Raw genomic sequence first — 22,867 nt, 5'->3', positions numbered from 1 at the left:
ATGACCCACTCACATCCATTACATATTCATTACTGTGTCTGTTTTCCTGTCTCTACATATAATTCTAATCATGCACCTCTCCAAGTCTCACTGTGAAATACCCAGTTTTTGAGTAACTAGTAGCAAACATCAACTGTAAACTTTCCATTTTACGTACACTGAAAATTTGGTTCGAAAAATAGTATTTAGTTAAAAAAAATAAATCTCCAGACCATTCTTACTCTCTAGTTTATTTCTTTTCCTGCCCATTCAGTCATAATCAGCTGTTATAATACAGTAACTTGTTAACTGATTTCAAAACCTTGTGGTTAATTAGTACCTTTTACAATTTTATTTTAGTCTTATCATAAATGATTTTAAGGCTTACTTTCAAACTAGTTCTATTAAGTTCTTACTTCCATTGTCAAAATTTATTTGGAGCACAGGCAAAAAGACAATGTCACTGGTAAAATAGATTTGGTTCTGCTATGTTCCATTAGTGTGTTTCTTCATCATTATCCCATTTTGAAGACTTGTAAATTTTTTGAAGGAATGAGAAACACCAAACTCCTCCCTGAAATTTGAATTTTTCACGATCCTGATGAAGTCTTATGGGAACTGTAGTACTGATGTACATGTTTTTCAGTATACTAACATAGGTTAAATCAATGACTTTTGCTCAAGGGTTGTGCATACATAATACGTTGTAAAAGTGTTGGCAACTTTCCCAAAATCTATAAATTTCAAGTCAAGTGGCAATTCGTTCACATGCTCTAATACATAATTTTGCTTATGGTTTGCACACTATACTTTGTGCTATTTCCACCTCTAGAGTTGCCGCCGCATTCCTTCGCATAAAAAGGATGCAATTTTTTTTCTCTGTGTCTGAGGTTAACTATAGTTCACGCCTTTCAAATTAGTGAAAGGAAACTGATAATTTTAGAGTATTCTTTTGTTCTGTACCATCTGGTTCCTGAAATTTCTTGAATTAAATGTTCACGTTTCATTGAAGTAGATCTTAATGGACTTAAAACACCACGAGCACACTTGTGTTTTCATATAATATGTGAGAGCTGTTGATTATGATTGTTATGCAACCACTCAGTGGGAGATCCATCATGCGTGAACAAATGGAACTCTTCTTTACAGAAGTACTACTGGGAGACAGGTGGAATGGAACACAAGTGTAACTGCAGCGTCCCAAGTCTGACAATGCTACTTCAAATTCTTTTTAATTGAGAGTTTGCTGTTAAAGATACAGAATCATTCAGCTCAAATGTAGGGAAAGCACAAGATATAACTTCATTTAAATCTGTAGTGGCAGTAAGAAATAACATTTGAATGCTTTGTGGATATTTTTCCTCCAAAATTTGCAGGGTATTCGTAAACCTTTTGCAAAGTAGCAAGGTGAAACATTTCCACTTGCTATAATCCCACTCATTTTCTTTCCTGAAATGGATTGGTCTGCCCCAGTTCTGACTTGAACCCAATGGAATACCTTTGGGATGAGTTAGAATGTTAACTTAGCACAAGACCCCACATCCAACATCATTATCTTCTTTGGTATTGGCTCATAAGGAAGAATCGGCTGCCAGTTCTGAATAGACATCCAGAGACCTCACTGAAAGCCTCCCTAACCAAGTTCAAGGCATCATAAAGATGAAGTGTGGAGACAACTTTTATTAAGGTTCACTAACAGGTGTCTGAACACTTTTGATCAGATTGTGTACTTCTTCACAATAGATGATATGGCCAGAGAACATTACACAGGATACAGCATGCACTTCAATGAAAGTCTCATTAGTCAAAAAATTGTGAATTTAACAGTGACCCATTCTTGTCCCTGCTCGCTGATCCTGAGACCATTTTCTCATGCTACTGAAAAGGCCTCAAAGTGTAAAGTGGTTTGCAATGCTCTACTACGAGGGTTGTTTTTTAAGTAAGGGCCGTTTTTATTTTTAAAAAAAGAGACAAATACTTTTGTAAAAAAACTTTTATTTTCTGATTCTACACACTTTTACCTATTTTTCTACATAGTTGCCTTGTTTATTTAAGCACTTGTCATACCGTACAACTAAGTTTTTAATTCCCTCTTCAAACAATTCGGCCGCCTGCTCCGACAGCCAAAAGTTCAGGGCCGCTTTCACTTCATCGTCGTCATTGAAGCGCTGCCCGCCAAGATGGTGTTTCAGGTACCAGAAAAGGTAGCAAGGCCGGGGCTGTATAGTGCATGGTCCAAAACTTCCCAGCCAAAAGAATCAATCAAATCCTGAGTCTTTTGAGAGGTGTGAGGCCTAGCGTTATCGTGCAGGAGCAAAACTCCTTTTGTCAGCATGCCACACCTTTTGTTTTGAATTACTCTGCGGAGCTTCTTTAGAGTTGCACAGTAGGCATCTGAGTTGATTGTCGTTCCTCGTGGCGTCAAGTCCACTAGCAAAACACCGCGCCGGTCCCAGAACACAGTTGCCATAATCTTGCGCTTTGACAGCGGCTGTTTGGCTTTGACCTTGATGGGTGAGGTTGTGTGTCGCCATTCCATTGATTGTCGGTTGCTTTCGGGAGTGATATGGGATACCCATGTTTCATCTCCAGTGACAATTTGACTCAACATGTCATCCCCTTCTTACTCTTAATGAATCAAAAAGTCCAATGAAGTGGCAAATCTCTTCCCTTTGTGGTCCTGTGTGAGGAGTCTGGGTACCCACCGAGAACACAGTTTCTTAAAGTTTAGGTTTTCAGACACAATTTTGTACAAAACTGATCTTGAAACTTGTGGAAATTCCAAAGAAAGAGTGGAAATTATGAATCTTCTGTCCTCACGAATCTTTGTTTTGACTGCAGCCACCAAATCATCAGTGATCACAGAGGGCCGCCCTGAGCGTTCTTCGTCATGGACGTTTTGACGGCCATTTTTAAACTCTCTAACCCATTGACGCACTTTACCTTCACTCATTGCATTCAAGCCATAAACTTCTGTTGACTGACGATGAATTTCTGCAGCTGATAGGCTTCTCGCGGTCAAAACACGTATCACTGACCGTATCTCACACACGGCGGGCGATTCAATAATCGTAAACATTATAAAGTAGCACAGCGATGCGTACACGTCAGCTACAGAGCTGTAACTTGCATCAGTGTGAACGGGAAGGATGTCGGCAAGTGGCGCGGTGGCTTGTTGCGGCGTCGGCGCGAACTACGGGACTATACGCGCGAACGGCCCTTACTTAAAAAACAACCCTCGTATATACAACGTGCTATCCAAAATTTTCGGGACTGGTGCTGCCATCTGTTGAAAACCTTACCTTTGGACTAATAGTCACAATCTCCCTCGGAGTAGTTCCCATCCACACTCACACACCGGTCCCAGTGCTTCTGCCACTGGTCAAATGTGTTCTGGAAGTCTTGTTCTTTGAAGGTGTTTATCACCACCAGCAGTGCTTCTTGAATCTAGTGTGTTGAACCAACTGCCTTTCAACTTGAATTTCAGTTTCAGGAATAGCGCGAAGTCGGCAAGGCGCCAAATCTGGTGAGTACATTGGGTGGGTACAACTGCCTAGTTGTTTTTTGTCTAAAAGGTCCTGGTGAACAAGGACACGTGACAGAGCATGTTGGCGTGATGCAACAGCCAGGTCCCTTGACGGCAAAGTTCGAGCCATCGTCGCCACACGTTTTCACGGAGCCGTTGCAAAATATCACAGTAGTATGCAGAATTCACTGTTTGGTCGGGTGGGCGAATTTTTGGTGCACAATTCCCTTGGTATAAAAGAAAATGATGATTATGCTCTTCACTTTGCTCTTCACCTGACTCGCTTTTTTGGGTCTTTGAGAGCCCGGGCTCTTTCACTGGGACGATTGTTGCTTTGCATCTGGGTCATAACCATAAATCGAGCTCTTGTCGCTGGTGATAACCTGTGACAAGAATGTTGGATCATCAGATGCAGTCTGACAAAGATCCGTGCACACTTCAACACGCTGTGCCTTCTGATCGGCAGTCAAGATCCTTAGCACAAATTTTGCAGCAACAGGATGCATGCCCAACTCATCAGTCAACATTCATTGACATGTCCCATAACCAATATCCACTTCATCCGCAAGATCTTGAATGGCTCGACTTCGATCCGCACGAACCAATTGATGAAGTTTGGCAACAATGTCTGGCGTTGTGTGGCTAATGGGACTTCCAGTGCGAGCATCATCTTCGAGGTCTGTACGGCCGGCCCTGTACCAAGCATGCCACTCAAACACACGCACGGCTCATGCTCTGTCCCCCAAACACTTGTTGAACCATTGCAAGGGTCTCTGTAGCACTTTTTCTAAGATTCGCACAGAATTTGATATACAAGTGCTGTTCTGTTTGCAGGTCTATTGTAAAATCGCCACACACCAAACACAGAGTATTACATAAATCACTGTGGACACGCAACACGTCCTCCCAGCTGAATGCCACTCTGCACACTGACTCATCAGATATGCAGCTCTCGCCACCTGGCGGTGCAAAGATCTACAACTCCTACTTTCCAGATGGCAGCACTAGTCCTGAAAATTTTGGATTCCACCTTGTATTCCTCTAACAATCAGATATGAGCAAACAATCTGTTCATAGAAACAGAGTACACACAGAAGGATCATCAGCTACAGCAGCAACTGAACAGGGGCAGCACCTCAGGCAAAGAACACAGGATCCACCAGCAGCAGCAACGACACAGCGAAGGTGCTCAAAGCCTTTGAGACCTGCAATGATAGAAGCATCCAGTCAGGAGGGTAGGTGTCTGAAACCGAGCTGACCTGCTGGATTAAATGAGGATTTTTTGAAGACACTGTGTAAGCAGAGGCACAACTTGGAAAAATATTCAAGTGAAAGCAAATTTCTTAGTTACCACCATAAAAAAATATTTCCAGGAATTCAAACACAACACGAAGAGATTGAAACTTCACCAGAAAATAAACAAAGCAGTGTAACAGAAGCATGGGGTACTAGTGTACTATGATCTCTTTAAGCAAAAATCAGATTGAGGGACACAAAACAAAAAGGAAAGAGTACTGTGGTTTCATTAGACACACAATTATTCATTAAAACAGCTGCTGATAAAGGGAGAAATAAAATAAAATACTTATAGTCCGTCATAAATGAAAGAGAAGAAAAGTGACGAAACAGACAGGGCACATCCATCAGCTCAAACATGGTGAAAATGATGGGAAGTGATGTAGATCCTCTAGATATAGTGAACACCTTTAACAGACATTTTGAAAGCATAGCAGATGAAGTAAGTAGAACATGAAAAACTGCATGCATAAATCATACCAGTGGATTCATCACAGCAACTGAGACAGAAGTTTCAAATCTAATAAAGCAGCTACAAGTCTAACGTTCATCTGGCTAGATGGAAGGATGGAAGATTGCAGTTTAATGTCCCACCAACAGGGTCCATTATGACACTAGCTTGGAGTGATTTAGGGAGATCAAGGAAAACCTAAATCAGGATAGCCACATGGGCATTTGCACAGTTGTCCTCTGGAATGTGAGTCCAGTGTGCTAACCACATCTGGCTAGATGGTGTTACATAACATCTCATAAATGGATGCAGGTAAATATTACTAAAAACTGTAACACACGTACTGAACGTTGCAACAGAGGAAGACATTTATCCATATTCACTAATAGCAGGTAAAGTAACACAGGAAAGGAACACAGGTGAACTAAGAAACTACAGACCAATATCACTATGAAATGATGATAAAAACTAGAAGTCTAAGTTTTCTAACAAAATTTAAAATATTACACTCATCACAACATGTTTTCAGTCTATGAGCAATGAATTAAGCTGAACATGTTACGAATTCAACAGAATGGTTGTTGTATCTTCATCAACTTGTCTGAAGCATTTGACAGCATGAATCAATTCGAGCTAATCAAGAAACTGCGTGGGACTTGAAGGAAAGTCTAGGACTAAATTGTTCATTATAAATATGAAACATTGCACCAAAATCTGAGATACTAGTGGGGGAAATACAATCAACTAAAAATGTGAGGTGCCAACTGTCGCATATGGTATGCCACCGCAAAGGTCCACGCTCATGTCAACACTACTATCTACGCAAATTATTTCCTAGAAAATATCAATCAGAAACTTACAAAGTATGCTGATGACACAACAATTATCTATGCAGCTCAGACAGAGGAGGAACTTGAAAATGCAGTTGTCCTGCATATTGAAAAGGCAAATAAATATCTAATGCAATGTCTGTACCATAGTGTTTAAAAAAATTGAGTGATCTGTATAATGTAAACATTAAATTAAATAGAAAGTGAACTGAAGAAGTATGCAACATAATATTTTTAATGACTATTGCAGAAAGCATTTGACCAGGAGGGAGCACATACATGTGCTGTGTAAAAAGATAAACACACATTTTTCTCAAATGCAATACGGCAAAAGCTGTGTATAATAAGGTTCTTGAGCAACGTTCTATGGACTTTAGCTCCTATCCACATCTTTTCTATTCAATTCACAGCTGAAGAACTTCACAACAGGCTACTTGACAAGAGTATTTGTAATTCAGAAATGAGCTGTGAGGTGTATAACAAAACTACCAAGACTAGCTTTTACACAACATAATATTGTGACAGTGTACTGAGAATATTACGGCAGTGAGAGCATCTGATGATCGCCTCCTTAATAAAGACATGCTACGGAACAAGAGGAAAGGAAAATTATTATACATGACAGTGAAATCACTATGTGACAAGAGTGCTGCAGATGAAGCAGGCAAAAGGTCTTTCAACAAATAACGACGAAGTAAAATGAACTGAAATGTTTCAGAATCACTTAGAAGTGCAATATGACGGAGTATTTAAAATGAAATTAATTCCTGATGTTACATTGTAAAAGAAAATATGTAATGAACTTTTATGTGCCTGGAGAATGCAATTTTGTTTTCATTCATTATACATGTAACATATTATATATTCAATGCATTATAAATGCTACACCCAGGAAATTAACGCTGGCATCATCATCTATGCACATGTCTCCATATGTTATACACATGCTGGAAGGAAATCTCTAACAGATTTTGCACTGCATGCAGTGGGTCCTTTCAAAGCTGAATGACAGTAAATTAGCTTTAAACTATTTACTAATGTAGTGAAAATTTGATTAGCAGAAATTTTTAAATCTGTACTTGACTCTCTCTCTCTCTCTCTCTCTCTCTCTCTCTCTCTCTCTGTGTGTGTGTGTGTGTGTGTGTGTGTGTGTGTGTGTGTGTGTGTGTGTGTGTGTGTGCGGAAAGGATGGTTGGTTGAAAAAAAGAGGGGGGGGGGGGGGGGGGGTGTTGGGGGGCCAAACTGCTATGTCATCGGCCCCTCATTCCAATTAAAATAATTCCACAAGAGTGGGAGTAAAATAACTGAGACATACAAAACACAACTGGAAGGAAGGAGAAAACCACAAGAGTGACAGAAGGAATGGACAAAATCAGAAAGAAAACCACAGAGAGATGCAAGAAACATGTAGAAGAGATCAAAACAAGAGAGCAGATTACCATGGCTGGTTGGCCATGAGACTAAAAAGGAGAAGCCAGCCACTCTGCAACACATTAAACCCTCCATCCTAAAAGCACAAGGATGGAAGACACAGAGGGACAAAGGACATGTGCTAAAACTCAGATCTAATGATAAAACCCACCGTCACAAGTAAAACATAAAACTAAAGCTGCTGTAGAGGCATTGATGCGCAACAACGAAGGTAGGCTGCTGGGAAAGTTAAAAGTCCGCTGCAGAGCGATTAAAAATGGGCAGCCCATCTAGAGGTGGACGACTGTCATTTGGGAGCCACAGTGACAATGAGGTGGGTCCTCGCGACGGAGAAGGTAAACAATGCGGAGTCAACAAAGGACAACTGATTCCCCACGAGAAGCCTGCAGGGAAAACTTCCACACATTCGCAGTTTCCTTAATGACACGCAGTTGGTTGTGCGTACTGTTCACACCATTCCATCTCCCAAAGCCAAAAACCCTGCTGCGTAAGACAGAACGCAGGTCAGTTTCAGAGATGCCCATCTCCAGAAGCAGTCTCCACCAGGACATTGGTCACCTGACTTGTTCTAAAAGCTCGCATTGCTAGGCAAACACCACAGTGGTGCACTGGGTCGAGTAAATGCAATGCTGTTGGCACCACCGAACTGTAAACCAGACTCCCACAGTCAAGGCAGAATTGAACAAGGGCTCTGTAGAGCTGCAGCAGCGTAGAGTGATCTGCACTCCAGCTGGTGTTGCTCAAGCAGTGGAGGGTATTGAGGTGCTGCCTCACGAAGGTGAGGGAAACAAGTCAGTTTGGTGTCAAAAACCAGTCCTAAGAATCGATATGTCTCCACTACAGTGAGTGGATCATCATTAAGATAAAGTTCTGGTTCCGGATGAACGGTACAATGCTGACAGAGGTGCATGACACACAACTTTGCGGCTGAAAACTGGAAGGTGTGGGCTAGAGCCCATGACTGTGCCTTGTAAATGGCTCCCTGTAGGTGCTGTTCTGCAACACCAGTACTGGGGGAGCAGTTTGTTTTAATGGGATGAGCTGGTTTTGAGTTAATCTTATAAGTCATGAGCCATTGAGATGTGCAACAATCCATTGAGAAACAAGTGCCACGAATGACAACCGGATTTCCCACTCAAAATCTGTTACATCCTTTCCGGTACTGACAATACTCCACCCTGGCTCAAAGTGTGTGTGTGCTGGCTGACCTCTTTCTAATTATTGTAAAAGTATTCTCTTTTTAGTACCATACTATAACCTGCCGTCAAAATGCCTGGCAGCCATCACACCGCAAAGGTCAATATTTCTACTTTGTGTAGGCCTGCATACGTTGCAATGTTTAGTTATTACTGCAGCTCACACATTAACTCGAACCTGCTCAACAAACCAGAAAGGGGGGGAGGGAAGGGGGGGGGGGAGAAGAACCCAGATCGCACAAACTGCAACGCTGTTGTTAAAGTGAAGGACCTCGTGTTGGACAGCATTTTCAGCAATTGGATGGTCCAGCTGTTCTTGGCCACAGCCATTCATGCGAATTCATCACTCAGTACCATCTAGGACTGGGAGCAACAGAATCACATTTTCTGATGGTCAGCTACTTCTCATTGTGACATGAAGTGGGAAATATCCTTCCCACATCTTCGCCCCTCTCACAGTGGTATTCTGCTACTCACCCGACCTACGCAATGCCCTTCTGCATCCCTACTCCACCCACACTCTGAATCCCTTGCCTCATTGCTCGTATCCCCACAACAGGTCTAGATGCAAGACCTATTCCATACATCCTCTCACTATCACCTACTCCAGTTCTGTAACAGGCATCTTGTACGCCATAAAGGGCAGGGCTACCTGTGAAAGCATCCATGTGATCTACCAACTTAGCTGCAACCACTGTGCCATATTCTACTTCAGCATGACAACTAACAAGTTGTCTGCTAACACAAATGGCTGTCGCCAAACTTTTGCTAAGAGACAGCTGGACCACCTGACACTGAATGTGCCACCCAACACAGTACACTTCACTTTAATGGCTGCTTCATAGCATGAGCCATCTGGATTCTTCCCAACAACACCAGTTTTTCCAAACTGCTCAGCTGTGAACTCTCCCTACAACATATCCTTCATTCCCATAACCCCCCGGCCTCAAACTTCAGTAGTCCCTGTCTTCCACCTACCTCTCACCTTCCCTGCTCCCACTTCAGTACCACACACACCTTCTATCCCATCTGCTACATAGTCGTTTCCCTTTATCTACTACTCTCCCTGCCCCCCGCCCCACCCCATGCTGTGCCTGGTGGTCCTAACCTATCCATACCACATCCCTGAATTCTCCCACAGGCAGCACTAGCATCTTCCCCCATCCCTAATCTGTTACCCCATCCCTAATCTGTTACCCCTCCCCACCTCAAGCTTCTTCCTTAGCTGTACTATCCACCCCAGCTAAATTGCTGTTCACATCTGAAATAGTTGCTTGGAGACACTGGCCATGTATGTGTAAGTCTTGCTTGTTTGAATGCATAAGAATTTTCTACTCAGAAGATGGACTTTGCTCAATAGCTGAAATGTTTTAGCATTCTTTTTTATTTTACCTGTCTGTAGTTCAATGCCTCCTCTAGGAGGTGAGTAGCAATCTATTCTCCCATATTGTTTTTACTTCATCCTGGACTTTCTATGGCTTGAACAGTTATTATATGCAAAGGAAGTTTTCTTACCACTTGTACATTAGTTCACTGAGCTGTTGTGTGGAACGAATGAAGATTACTGTACAGCTGATTGTTATCATGATAGACAATTTTAATAAATATGAAAATCTACTCTAATGAAGTTGTGTATAATTATTTAAAAGTAACTAAGGCTCCTCGTAACCGACAAATGGACTCTGGTGGTAAGAAGAAGATGACCTACATCTATATATCTACGTCTATATATATACTCCGCTAGCCACCAAGCGGTGTGTGGCGGAGGGCACTATTCGCACCAAAGTCATATTTCTCCCCCTCTGTTCCACTCGCGGCTCGCACGAGGGAAAAACGACTGTCTGAATGCCTCAGTATGAGCTCTTATTTCCCTTACCTTTGAATGGTGATCACTGCGTGATTTGAAAGTTGGCGGTAATAATATATGCTCTACGTCCTCGGTGAAGATCAGATTTCGGAATTTAGTGAGCAGCCCCTTCTGTTTAATGTGCCTTCTATCTGAAAGTGTGTCCCACTTCAAACTTTCTATGAGATTTGTAACGCTTTCACGATTGCTAAATGTACCAGTCACGAATCTTGCTGCTCTTCTTTGGACCTTCTCAATCTCTTGAATCAGACCCAACTGGTAAGGATCGCATTCTGACGAACAATACTCCAAGACTGGACGAACTAACGTATTGTAAGCTATTTCCTTTGTTGAAGGACTGCATCGCTTCAGGATTCTACCAATAAACCGCAACCTAGAGTTCGCCTTACCCGTTACCTGTGTAATCTGATCATTCAACTTAAGTGAGATCATTTCGAATGGTCACACCCAGATACTTGACGGGCGTTACCGCTTCCAAAGACTGGTCATTTATTTTGTACTCTTACATTAATGGGGATTTTTGCCTTGTTATATGCGGTAGGTTACACTTCCTAATATTGAGAGATAACTGCCAGTCATTACACCATGCATTTATTTTGTGCAAATCATCATTGATTTGTTCACAACTTTCATGTGATACTACTATCCTGTAGTCTACAGCATCATAGGCAAACAGTCTAATGTCACTGTCAATATCATCAACCAGATCATTTATGTAAATCGTGAAAAGCAGCAGACCTATTACACTGCCCTGGGGCACACCTGATGTTGCGCTTGTTTCTGTTCAAGTCTCCCCATTCAGGACGACATACTGCTCTCTGTCTGTTAGAAAACTTTCTATCCAACCGCATATGTCGTCAGATAAACCATAAGCGCGCACTTATTGGATAAAGCGACAGCGCAGAACTGAGTCGAACACCTTTAGAAAGTTGAGGACTGTTGTAAGTTGTGTACAAAGAGTCGTGTCTCACATGACCGCTGCTTCCTAAATACATTGTGGTTTCTGTAGATGAGCTTCTCAGAGTCTAGAAAGATCATTATGTCTCAACACAAAATATGTTCCATGATTCTACAACAAATCAATGTCAGTGAAATTGGCCAGTAATTATGTGCATCCGATTTTCTACCCTTTTTATAGATTGCTATGACCAAGGCCTTCTTCCAGTCCCATGGAAATTTCTGCTGTTCTAATGATCTCTGATAGATGATGGATAAGAAGGGTGCTATATTTGTAACATAGTCAACATAAAATCTTACGGGGATACCTTCCTGGTGTCTAAGGATCTCAACTGTTTCACAATCCCAGATACACTAAACACTATGTCAGCCATCCTTTCATTTGTTCGATAACTGAAAGGGGGAATGGTGCTGCAGTCCTCTACCGTAAACAAGTTTTTGAAAGCTAGGTTTAGAATTTCAGCCTTCTGTTTGTCATCATCAGTTACATTACCCATATTACCAGCAAGAGAAGGTATTGAATTATTTGTAGCATTCATAGATTTTATGTATGCCCAAAATTTTTTGGGGTTATTTTTAGAATCTGCAGATAAGATATTGCTTTCAAATTCATTAAAAGAATCTCTCATTGTCCTTCTGACATCTGCTTTCATTTTGCATAATTTCTGTTTGTCATCGGGGCAGTGACTACGTTTAAAACGACTGTGCAAAATTCTCTGTTTTCTCAGCATCTTCCTAATATGTTTGTTGAACCAAAGTGGATCCTTTCCCTCTCCTATATTTTTGCTAGGCACATATTTCTCTAGCACGTGGTGGACAATGCCTTTAAATTCTACATCTACATACATACTCCGCAATCCACCATACGGTGCGTGGCGGAGGTACCTCGTACCACAACTGGCATCTTCTCTCCCTGTTCCACTCTCAAACAGAATGAGGGAAAAATGACTGTCTATATGTCTCTGTACGAGCCCTGATCTCTCTTATCTTATCTTTGTGGTCTTTCCACGAAATGTAAGTTGGCGTCAGTAAAATTGTACTGCAATCAGCCTCAAATACTGGTTCTCTAAATTTCCTCAGTAGCGATTCACGAAAAGAACGCCTCTTTTCCTCTAGAGACTCCCACCTGAATTCCTGAAGCATTTCCATAACACTAATCTTTGCTTCTGCCCCCTGCGATAAACGTGTAATTTTCCCAGTCAATGGATGGTAGATTAAAGTCTCCACCTATAACTATTGGATAATTTGGATATTTATTTCCTGTGTACTCAAGACTGAAACGTTTTGCGATGTTTGTTGCTGATGCTGGTGGTCTATAAAAACATCCTAATACAATGGTCCATCCTTGTTTAATTGACAGCTTTATCCAGACTATTTCACAGTCCAACCCAGTATTGATCTCAACTGTGTTTAAACAGCTTTTAACTGGAATGAACACACCACCTCCCATAGTATCAGTCCTATCCTTCCTAAACATTGTCCAATCAGAGTTCAAAATTTCATTGCCTTTTATGTCTGGTTTTAACCAGCTTTCGGTAGCTAATACAATATTGGCATTGCTACTGTTTATTTCGGAGATTAACTCGAGGATCTTGCTACAGACACTTCAACAATTTACTAGCATGAGATTAAGCATATTTAAATCCTTTGGGATGACCTGTTTAGTCAAACTAACAATTTTTACAGTTGGCATACCCACATCAGTGTCATGAACTGGTAATTTTTCAGGCCAGCGGTTTGTTTCCCATGAGGAGGAACCTAATCTAAAAAACCCCCATATGCACGCCACAAGTACTGTGCTACCCATGTAGCTGCATCCTGTGTGCAGTGCACTCCTGAACTATCGAGGGGTGTCCTACAACCTTCCACCCCATTGTGTAGATCAAGGAATCTACAACCATTTTCGTCACAGAGTCATCGTAGCCTCTCGTTTAGATTCTTGACTCAACTCCGAACCAGAAAATTTACTAAATAGCCCCTAGCAGATCTCACTTCTACCATAAATTTTTATTTTCATTATTGAGTGTCCTTTCTGCCAACTAGATTGTAGCTGTTAGCCTTGTGTGGCAGTAGGTTTCCTTAAGTTTTTATAGTAAATTGATTATTAGCTAGATGGGTAGGGACTGTGTCCATTGTGTGTGGATGCAGGATGAGTTGGCCACAGTCAACAAACTCCAGAGTGCCACATTCAGGTGTGGTGGGGATTGGGTGCCTGGGGCAGCCTCTGCTGTACTAGATGGCGGGGGGGGGGGGGGGGGGGGGGGGGGGCAGGGCGGGGGGGAGAGATATCACAGCTCTCTGTCACTGAGCCTCACTTCAATGTGGGTGGGAAAAATGCTGCAGATCGTCAGCTTGGCTTCCACTCCTAAAGCGATGGAGGCCCCCTTCACAAATTTAGCCAGCTGTCGAAAGGACCCAAGGATTTCCTTGGAACCCCGACGACAGGCATCATTTGTGCCGACACGTGCAACAATCTGCAGCTGGCTGCACCCCACACACTCGATAGTCGCCGGAAGAGCCTCTTCCATATCCCGGACAAGGCCCCCCGGCAAGCACACTGAGTGAACGTTGGACTTCTTCCCCGCCCAGCCGCTATGTTCCCGAGGGGCTCCATGACCCGCCTAACATTGGAGCTCCCAATAACTAAGAAACCCCTACCCCCATGTGCATGTCCGGACCTTGCTGAAGGAGCGGCCACTATCATGGCAGAAGGTGCATTCTGCTCCGGCTCAACCCCTCCCACTCCCCTCCAGCATCAGATAGCACACTGAATCTATTAGCAAAGTACATGGGATTTGGCAGGAGCCTGCGCCCCCCATGCAGCCTTCGTCTTGAGGCTCGAGACCTCGACACAGTCTGCCACCCACATTGAAGTGAGGCTCAGTGACAGAGAGCTGTGATATCTCTCCCCCCGCCCCGCCATCTAGTACAGCAGAGGCTGCCCCAGGCACCCAATCCCCACCACACCTGAATGTGGCACTCTGGAGTTTGTTGACTGTGGCCAACTCATCCTGCATCCACACGCAACGGACACAGTCCCTACCCATTTAGCTAATAACCAATTTACTATAAAAACTTAAGGAAACCTACTGCCACACAAGGCTAACAGCTACAATCTAGTTGGCAGAAAGGACACTCAATAATGAAAATAAAAATTTATGGTAGAAGTGAGATCTGCTAGGGGCTATTTAGTGAATATTAAAGAATAAGACAGTGACCTGCTAGGGGCTATCTAGTGAATATTATAAAAGAATTAAACAGTGACTTACGGTAAGCTGCACCTACTGATTATCCCTCGTATTTGTAATTTAAACAAGCGTTTATGTACACGCAAAAGTGACCTAATAAAACTATAAAACTCCTACCCTAAATGTACTGAGTCTAAATGACACTAATAAATGTAAACACTGGGTATCAATATAATGGAAGGAAACATTCCACGTGGGAAAAATTATATATAAAAACAAAGATGAGGTGACTTACCGAACAAAAGCGCTGGCAGGTCGATAGACACACAAACAAACACAAACACACACACAAAATTCAAGCTTTCGCAACAAACTGTTGCCTCATCAGGAAAGAGGAAAGGAGAGGGGAAGACGAAAGGAAGTGGGTTTTAAGGGAGAGGGTAAGGAGTCATTCCAATCCCGGGAGCGGAAAGACTTACCTTAGGGGGAAAAAAGGACAGGTATACACTCGCACACACGCACATATCCATCCACACATACAGACACAAGCAGACATATTTAAAGTCTTTAAATATGTCTGCTTGTGTCTGTATGTGTGGATGGATATGTGCGTGTGTGCGAGTGTATACCTGTCCTTTTTTCCCCCTAAGGTAAGTCTTTCCGCTCCCGGGATTGGAATGACTCCTTACCCTCTCCCTTAAAACCCACTTCCTTTCGTCTTCCCCTCTCCTTTCCTCTTTCCTGATGAGGCAACAGTTTGTTGCGAAAGCTTGAATTTTGTGTGTGTGTTTGTGTTTGTTTGTGTGTCTATCGACCTGCCAGCGCTTTTGTTCGGTAAGTCACCTCATCTTTGTTTTTATATATAAACACTGGGTATTGTACACTAACAGATGCGGGTACAGAACAAAACCTTTAGCTAACAATAAGAGTTCAGATTGTAAAGCACAAATATGAATTATACTTTATAGGAACCGATGGGCTTACAGTACACGATCACTAAAGCCCACAACAAGCTAAGGAATTTAAGCAGACGGCGAGGTGAGTTTTAGCTTTCTGCTAACTGAACTGTATGTAAGAAGGGCTAACTAAACCGTATGTAAGAAGGGCTCAGAAGTTGTATTGTAACACAGATTTACTCAGATATTGTAGTGCAATACTAATTTACCACATATTTTACGTTTGCTTAACTGTTAACGGTCGCAGGTTGCACTAGTCAAACATATACAAGTGAGGTTAGAAATCACTGTCAGCATCACTATTCCTAATGAAACTTATAAAAACTACTACCTTCAATGTATTGAGTCTAAATGACACTAATAAACCTGAATACTGAGTATTGTACACTAACTTAATTGATAATCCCGCGTATTTAATGTCAGTTAAGAATGTAAACAAATGTTTGCGTACACCTGGAACTGTTCAAAACAGAAACTTCGCTATCTTATTCATACGCAAATACAAACTGAAACCTTTAATTTATCACGTGTATCTGACACTAATGCATGTAAATACTATAGAATAAACAGCAAAAATAATTGATTACTAGCTAAATCACTTATCTTGTAACACAGCAAGTGAAAAGCACTTGTAGCTGAAGAAGAAGAAGACTGAGGAACACATTCAACACGTCAGTAATCTTACACTTTCCATACCCTGTAAAGATGTTCCAATTAACCTGCTGCCCAATATTGTGTGGTGCCAAGGGTGCAATAGGAGATACTCTAGTAAATAAACAATAATGCAATTATTGTTGAGACCATTGAAGCCACTAATGCCATGCTCATCAGAGTGGGCTTTGGACATTCACTCTATAAAAATTTGATTGTGATGCATGTTAGGTCTGGCAGTGTACATACATGTTTTTCATGCCTTAACGATCAGTACCCGGTTAGAGTGCAAGAATACCAGTAGCTGTATTTCATTGCTTCCAAGTAGGAGGAAGCTTTCTCTTGCTTCAATGAAATCCGATTTCTGATCAATGATCACAGTTGCGCATGTGTATGAAAACTTTTCTGAACATAGTTGCAGTCCAGGATATACACATACATAATAAAATAGATCTTTCAATAACTTCATATACTACAAAATAAATTTTCTGAATGTGAATAACTTGGCTTCAACTGTGTTAGGTATAGCTGTGCTACTTATAGGTAATGTGCAAAAATTTCAGTACACACACGTGCACGCACGCACGCACACACACACACACACACACACACACACACACACACACACACACAAACATGCACGCACGCGCACACACACACACACACACACATTTTAACCACCTATGTTTCCAATACTTTTTTGAAAAGTCCAAAACCTACAACAACTTTTTCATAAGTACCTTTGCTATGTAACTACCATTTGTGTGTGCGCGCGCGCGCGCGCGCGCGCGCGCGCGCGCGCGCGCGCGCGCGCGCGCGCGCGCGCGCGCGCGCGCGCGCGCGTGTGTGTGTGTGTGTGTGTGTGTGTGTGTGTGTGTGTGTGTGTGTGTGTGTGTGTGTGTAACCTTCATTTCACAATAATTTAGTGTAGTTGGATAAATGAATATTAATATCTACTAGTCTTAGAGAAATGTCTTCCTTATGTACCATAACAAGCCAATACAGTCTCACGTCTGCTCATTTTACAGGGATGCAAATGGTCTTACGTAGTAAGCCTGCACAATGAGGAACGTCATCCTCATCCTCTGACAAAGTGACATTAGGTTAGTAATGTTGTTCTTACTGACGGACAGAATTACAGTTCTTTGTCCTCCTGCAGATCTGTAAGTAGAACTTACGTTGTGCTGACTAGCTTATGGTACTGAACACCACAATGCTGCCTAAAATCTCAGTTATTAACTTGTACTGGTCACTTTACATTTGTGGTATGTGATTGTTTATACAAACATGAGTTTCCAAGGTAACTGTTAATCCACACATACACAGCTCAAAGCTATAAAGATTAAATAAAAGAAGGTAATTACTGCACTGACTTTTGATGTATATGGGGTAACACTCACCTCAGCCTGGCCATTAGTACAGCTGTGTCAGAATTTGGGCTCTCAGGACAGCTCTTAACTGAATTACTTTGGAGTTGTTGTAAAAGATCATTGAAAGCTCGAAGATCATTCTGTAACCAACATTAAATACTCTAGTATCTGGATTACTTCATAAATACATCTTTCCGATAACCTGCTTATGGTGTTTCCCATACAACAAATATTTCTGCTTTTTCAAATAAAGGGGTTAGATTACTGTATCTATGAGTCTTCAAATAATAAGGCAACATTTTCAGCATGGTATAAGTGAAAAATTCAATTTTAATGCATTAACTTAGTTAGGACTGCTGTTCCACGGAACATAGTGTTTCACAGATTCTAGTGATGTATATACTGTGAAGAAATGGATATAGTTTTAATGGCCATGGCACAATGATCCTACTCACTCAGAGGAATGCTGCAGTTATTCCATTGTTGCATTCCACATGAGAGCCAGAACTCATTGCTGTTTAAAGTTATTTCAGTGCAATGTTATCCTCAAATATGTGATCAAAGAGCATCTACATTCTGAGTAATTTTCAATGTATGAGAGATTTAATAACAACTATGAATAAATATTTGCATATTAAGATTTGTGTTTACAGATTTATGATAAAAATCTGGTTTTCATTTTTGGAACAGCAATCCTCACAGGGTACCTTATTATTTTTATCGATTTTACGATAGTGGAAGAGAATGCTCAAAGCAGGAAACAATTCACAGCAGAAATACAAGGACATATCACAACTATAGTGAAAACAATTGCTGTACAAATTTTTGTATGTGGAACTTAGGCTGGTACTGATGAAGGACCTTTTGTAGAAAATAATGATTTGGAGGAAACAGAATACTTTCACAAGAGTCTCTGACTTTTAACACAAAACAAAGAAAACAAAAATCAAGAAGTGCAGTTTGCAGATGCCATGGTTCTATGCTGACCTGCTCGCTGATAAAGGGAAGGAATAAACTGTGAACCTTTTAATTTCAAAAAAGACCTACAGTGCTGTTGAATTATTTGAGTTTATCTTTCATGAACTTCTGGCCATGATTGCTAATTATATCAACATACATGCTATGGAAACTAAAAATATGTTTCGTAATTTTACTTGTATCTGGTTATTCTCAGCTTTCTAAACTGAAGAAAACAGGTTTATACAAATCATAAAACACTTCCACATTGCAGGCAATACTAACTTGGATATGAATAATAAATTCACAAACTCGGGTGTTCATGGCACTCATGAAATGAAAAAGTCAAGTAGTTTTATCACAGGGACATAAATTTGTTATCGGATTAGGCAATGATAGTGTATTATGGAAGACATGGAGCAAAACACCATACAAATGGCAACCAATTAGATCTGATTATAAAACCTGGTGCCTTTATTCTTATCTTTCCAATTTAGTTCAGTGTGTTCCACATCAAGGCAAGAGCACTGTTTAAAAAACATCTGTTCAGTATGGGTCATGTAACATGAGGCTGTGAGTTTCAATGGTAAAGTGCCTGAGTACAGATCCAGAGGTTTTGGATTTGATCCTCGGTTAGTCCTAGGATTTGTAGTTGTCACCACTTCTTTCACCTATGGCAAATTTGTTAATGAGAAAAATTCCAAGTTACACTGTGGTTTAGAATCCACATTAAACTGTACATCCACCTGCATGCAATTGGCTGGGCAAGGTCAGAGGAAGGCAATGGTATACGACCTGTGATATTCAAACTAAACCTTGGGATAACAACAACTTTACCTTAACAGATTATAATCTTTCCAATTCAGTGTCTCACCTAAATCGAGGTTAGCAGCTCTTGCACACTTACTAAAAGGCACTATTAATGAAGCATGTGGTACTCCTGCTACACCTAAAATACTACCTAATTCTTCCACCCAATCAACAGACTGATTCTGGGAAAGTGATTCTTGCCTGCAATGCTATTTTTTTATGACAGATGCTGAAGCATGTGGTACTCCTGCTACACCTAAAATACTACCTAATTCTTCCACCCAGTCAACAGACTGATTCTGGGAAACTGATTCTTGCCTGCAATGCTATTTTTTTTATGACAGATGCTGTAAACACATTTCAAGAATCTCTGCCCCTAATTCTTTATACAGATTTGCTAGATGGTTCTGATATGAAATAATACAGTATAACGGCTGAATATCATATGGACCTGTAGATGCAATTGTCACAATAATGAAACGATAATGCTGACATGGCCTCCTCCTCCTCCTCTTACTTCTCCTGGCCATGTGTTCTCTCTTAGCTAAACTGTAGTTCATCCTTGACAGCAGAATTTGCATCATTTTTTTTTTTAATGCAATGCAGCTGAGAATCATATATAAATGATTAAGTTAGAGGATACAAACATAAGTATTAAAAGTTTTTTCTCATATAGGCAACTATTTTTTATTGAAGTAAATATTGAATGAAACAGTAAAAGGCTTTCTAATAGGTGTTTCATTCAGTCAGCAGGCAATATATTACCATAGCCAGGAGCAGTAAGAGGAGGAGGAGGACATGCCAGCATAATCTCAAGAAAAACAACTATCAGTTAAGCCTAGGCTTCAAGTGATCAATTACTTGGTATTCATGTTTACTCTTCTGGGAAGTAGTTGAAGCTTGTGTCATTACAAGGGACAAAAAATTACAGATCTAGTGAAATTTAACAATGATACTGAGCACATACTTACAGATGAAGAGGCATCTTCAGATGCATAGTGTGTCACTCCATTGGCACTCGTGGTGTTGCCTGTAGAACGATGTGGTGAAAATAACTGAGGTATTGTGGGCATTGGTTCAACCCATGAAGGTGCTGCATCATTTCTCACTGCTATAGGTCCACTGTTAATGAGCCTTTTCGCTCGGTTGCTGTTGGTACCAGGTGATGTCACAGTTACAACAGTTGTGCTGTTACTACTGCTGCTGCTCCCCGTATTTGGGAGCTCCACAAGAGAACTGCACGTTGTTGAGCAACTGTTCACACCACCCATACCTGTGTATGTGAAGAAAGTATCTGAGAATGAAACTTTTATTCTAAAGCATAACGTACACTGTTAGTAATCTTCCTGATACTAAATTTTGCAATGACTGGGATCATATCTACAAGTTGCTTGTAAGGAAACTAATGAATTTATTTTTGTGCAAGTCAGTGCTTCATCTACTGGTAAAATTCAAATACATATAAAACAGTATGGCTTCAGAAGGATTTTAGCCAGTATAATCCACATAAAAAGTATTTTTTTAAATCTCTGTGCTGTCTAACTTTGTTTTTCAATACAGAGAGGTTCAGAAAAATGTTCACACTCTTTTGTGGTCAACATTAATGGAACAAAGTGACATACCATTAAAATTCTTGCACGAGAGGGGGGGGGGGGGGGGGGGGGGAGGTAATTTTGTGTGTTCAAACTGATCTCCTTTAGCAGCCAAACATTGGTGCCACTGAGGTATTTACCAAACTACAACTGTCAGGTTTGCCGATGTGATAGCTGCACAGGACGCCTTGATGGTTTCTTGTGGCTCATTCAGTTGATAAACTTTGCTTTTGAAGGTCCCCCATAGGTAGAAATCAAGAGGTGTAAGGTCTGGAGACCATGGCGGGTACTCAACAGCTCCTTTTTGACCTGTCCATTGTCCAGGCAGATTTTCATCCAACTAGGCTCTGACATATCTGCAATAGTGAGGCAGAGTGCCATCTTGTAGGTATTATTTCAAAACACTTCTTGTATGGCTGGTAAAATCGATGTTTGCAGCTTGTGAAGATACACCTCACCAGTAATGGCACGTCCAAAGAAGAATTGGCCAATCAAACCATGCTATGACAGATCACACCACACATTAACACTCTGTAGATTAGCATGTTTGTCCATATGAACATGAGGATTTTCAGGAGCCTAGCACATGCAGTTATGGCGGTTAACAGTACCGTTCACCTTGAATTGTGCCTCGTCAGACCAGATAACCACCACTACTAACTGTTCATCTTTGCAAAGTATGCCTTCAAACCACTCTCATTAATCCACCCTTCGATCTGGATCATCCTCATTCATAGGTCGTAGTTATCTTGGAATGAACACTTTCCACTTTGCAGCCTCCAGAATTCGTCATATGCTTGATTGGCATACCCCCACTTTCACGTGTATCCTGCTTCAAAGATTTTTGAGATGATCTAGTAAAATGTTGCAACACAGCAGCACTGGAAGCCAGACTTGTTGACATTTTTGGTACACCAGTCCTTTTGTTATGCATATCCTGAACAGTATAGTCAGCTTCAAATGTATCTTGAATACAATAAATTGTTGTACGTGTTGGTGGCTGAGTTCCGTACACATTGCACACTGCTATTGTGCCTCCATCATTATTTTGTAATTCCAGTACGACAATCTAACTTCATTCATTGCTGTTCATTGCTGCACTATCAGCAGCCAGAAAAAACACAACAAGATCTGTTGAGATAATAATATACACCACAAAATTGTGACAATATGTTATTTTGTTCCAAAGATATTAACTACAAATGAGTGTCTACATTTTTCTGAACCCCTCTATAGAAGAACATATTGAGGAAGAGGGAGGAGTTTTAGTGAGATGAAATGATTAACAGGCAATAAGAGAAAATAGTTGGATTTTTGGGATATGACAACACTTCTTCACATTTTTCAAATTATAAACATGAGAAACTGGTATTGGCATTTAGACAAATTCAGTGATGAGAGGGGCAGGATACGAGATATTCTGCATTCTGCCAACATTCAAATTAATGGCTCACAGGTACCATCAACTCCTGGTGAGTGCAACTGTGAGTCAAGCACACTGCACACGTTCTCCCTCAGTCTACTCCTCTACCTATTCCCTGGACTAGTTTGATCTTTTGTTGGAACCCAGGTGCTCTTAGATGTTGTTATTGAGTGGAATGTGTTTATGGATATCTTCCAGTGTTATCACCACTTGTAGCAGCCTTTTTTCTATGTCAGTGAACAATACCTCACTGGTATGTTTTAGAAATTAATAGAAGATGTAATGTGGCCATAGAAAACAATCCTTTTTCCTCAAATGGATCTGTGAACTTTTCTACATGGGTACAGAGCACATCCTGCAAATTATTGAGGACGTAGGTTGCAAGTA

At 41.1% G+C, this 22,867-nt stretch overlaps 1 protein-coding gene across 1 annotated transcript in view; it reads right to left on the bottom strand.

The window, feature by feature from the left end:
* The window catches only part of LOC124613751 (E3 ubiquitin-protein ligase TRIM37-like), a 297,453-nt gene that overhangs the window by 30,565 nt on the left and 244,021 nt on the right, over positions 1 to 22,867 (bottom strand). The window contains exons 14-15 of the mRNA XM_047142470.1: positions 20,437 to 20,738; positions 17,729 to 17,838 (exon numbers count right to left, since the gene is read on the bottom strand). Coding sequence (XP_046998426.1) covers positions 17,729 to 17,838; positions 20,437 to 20,738 — 412 coding nt within the window. The remainder of the gene's footprint in view (positions 1 to 17,728; positions 17,839 to 20,436; positions 20,739 to 22,867) is intronic.

Source organism: Schistocerca americana, chromosome 1 (assembly GCF_021461395.2).
Source record: "Schistocerca americana isolate TAMUIC-IGC-003095 chromosome 1, iqSchAmer2.1, whole genome shotgun sequence".
NCBI lineage: Eukaryota > Metazoa > Arthropoda > Insecta > Orthoptera > Acrididae > Schistocerca > Schistocerca americana.
Note: the sequence above shows the minus strand (reverse complement) of the source record. Positions and strands in the feature narration are given on the sequence as shown.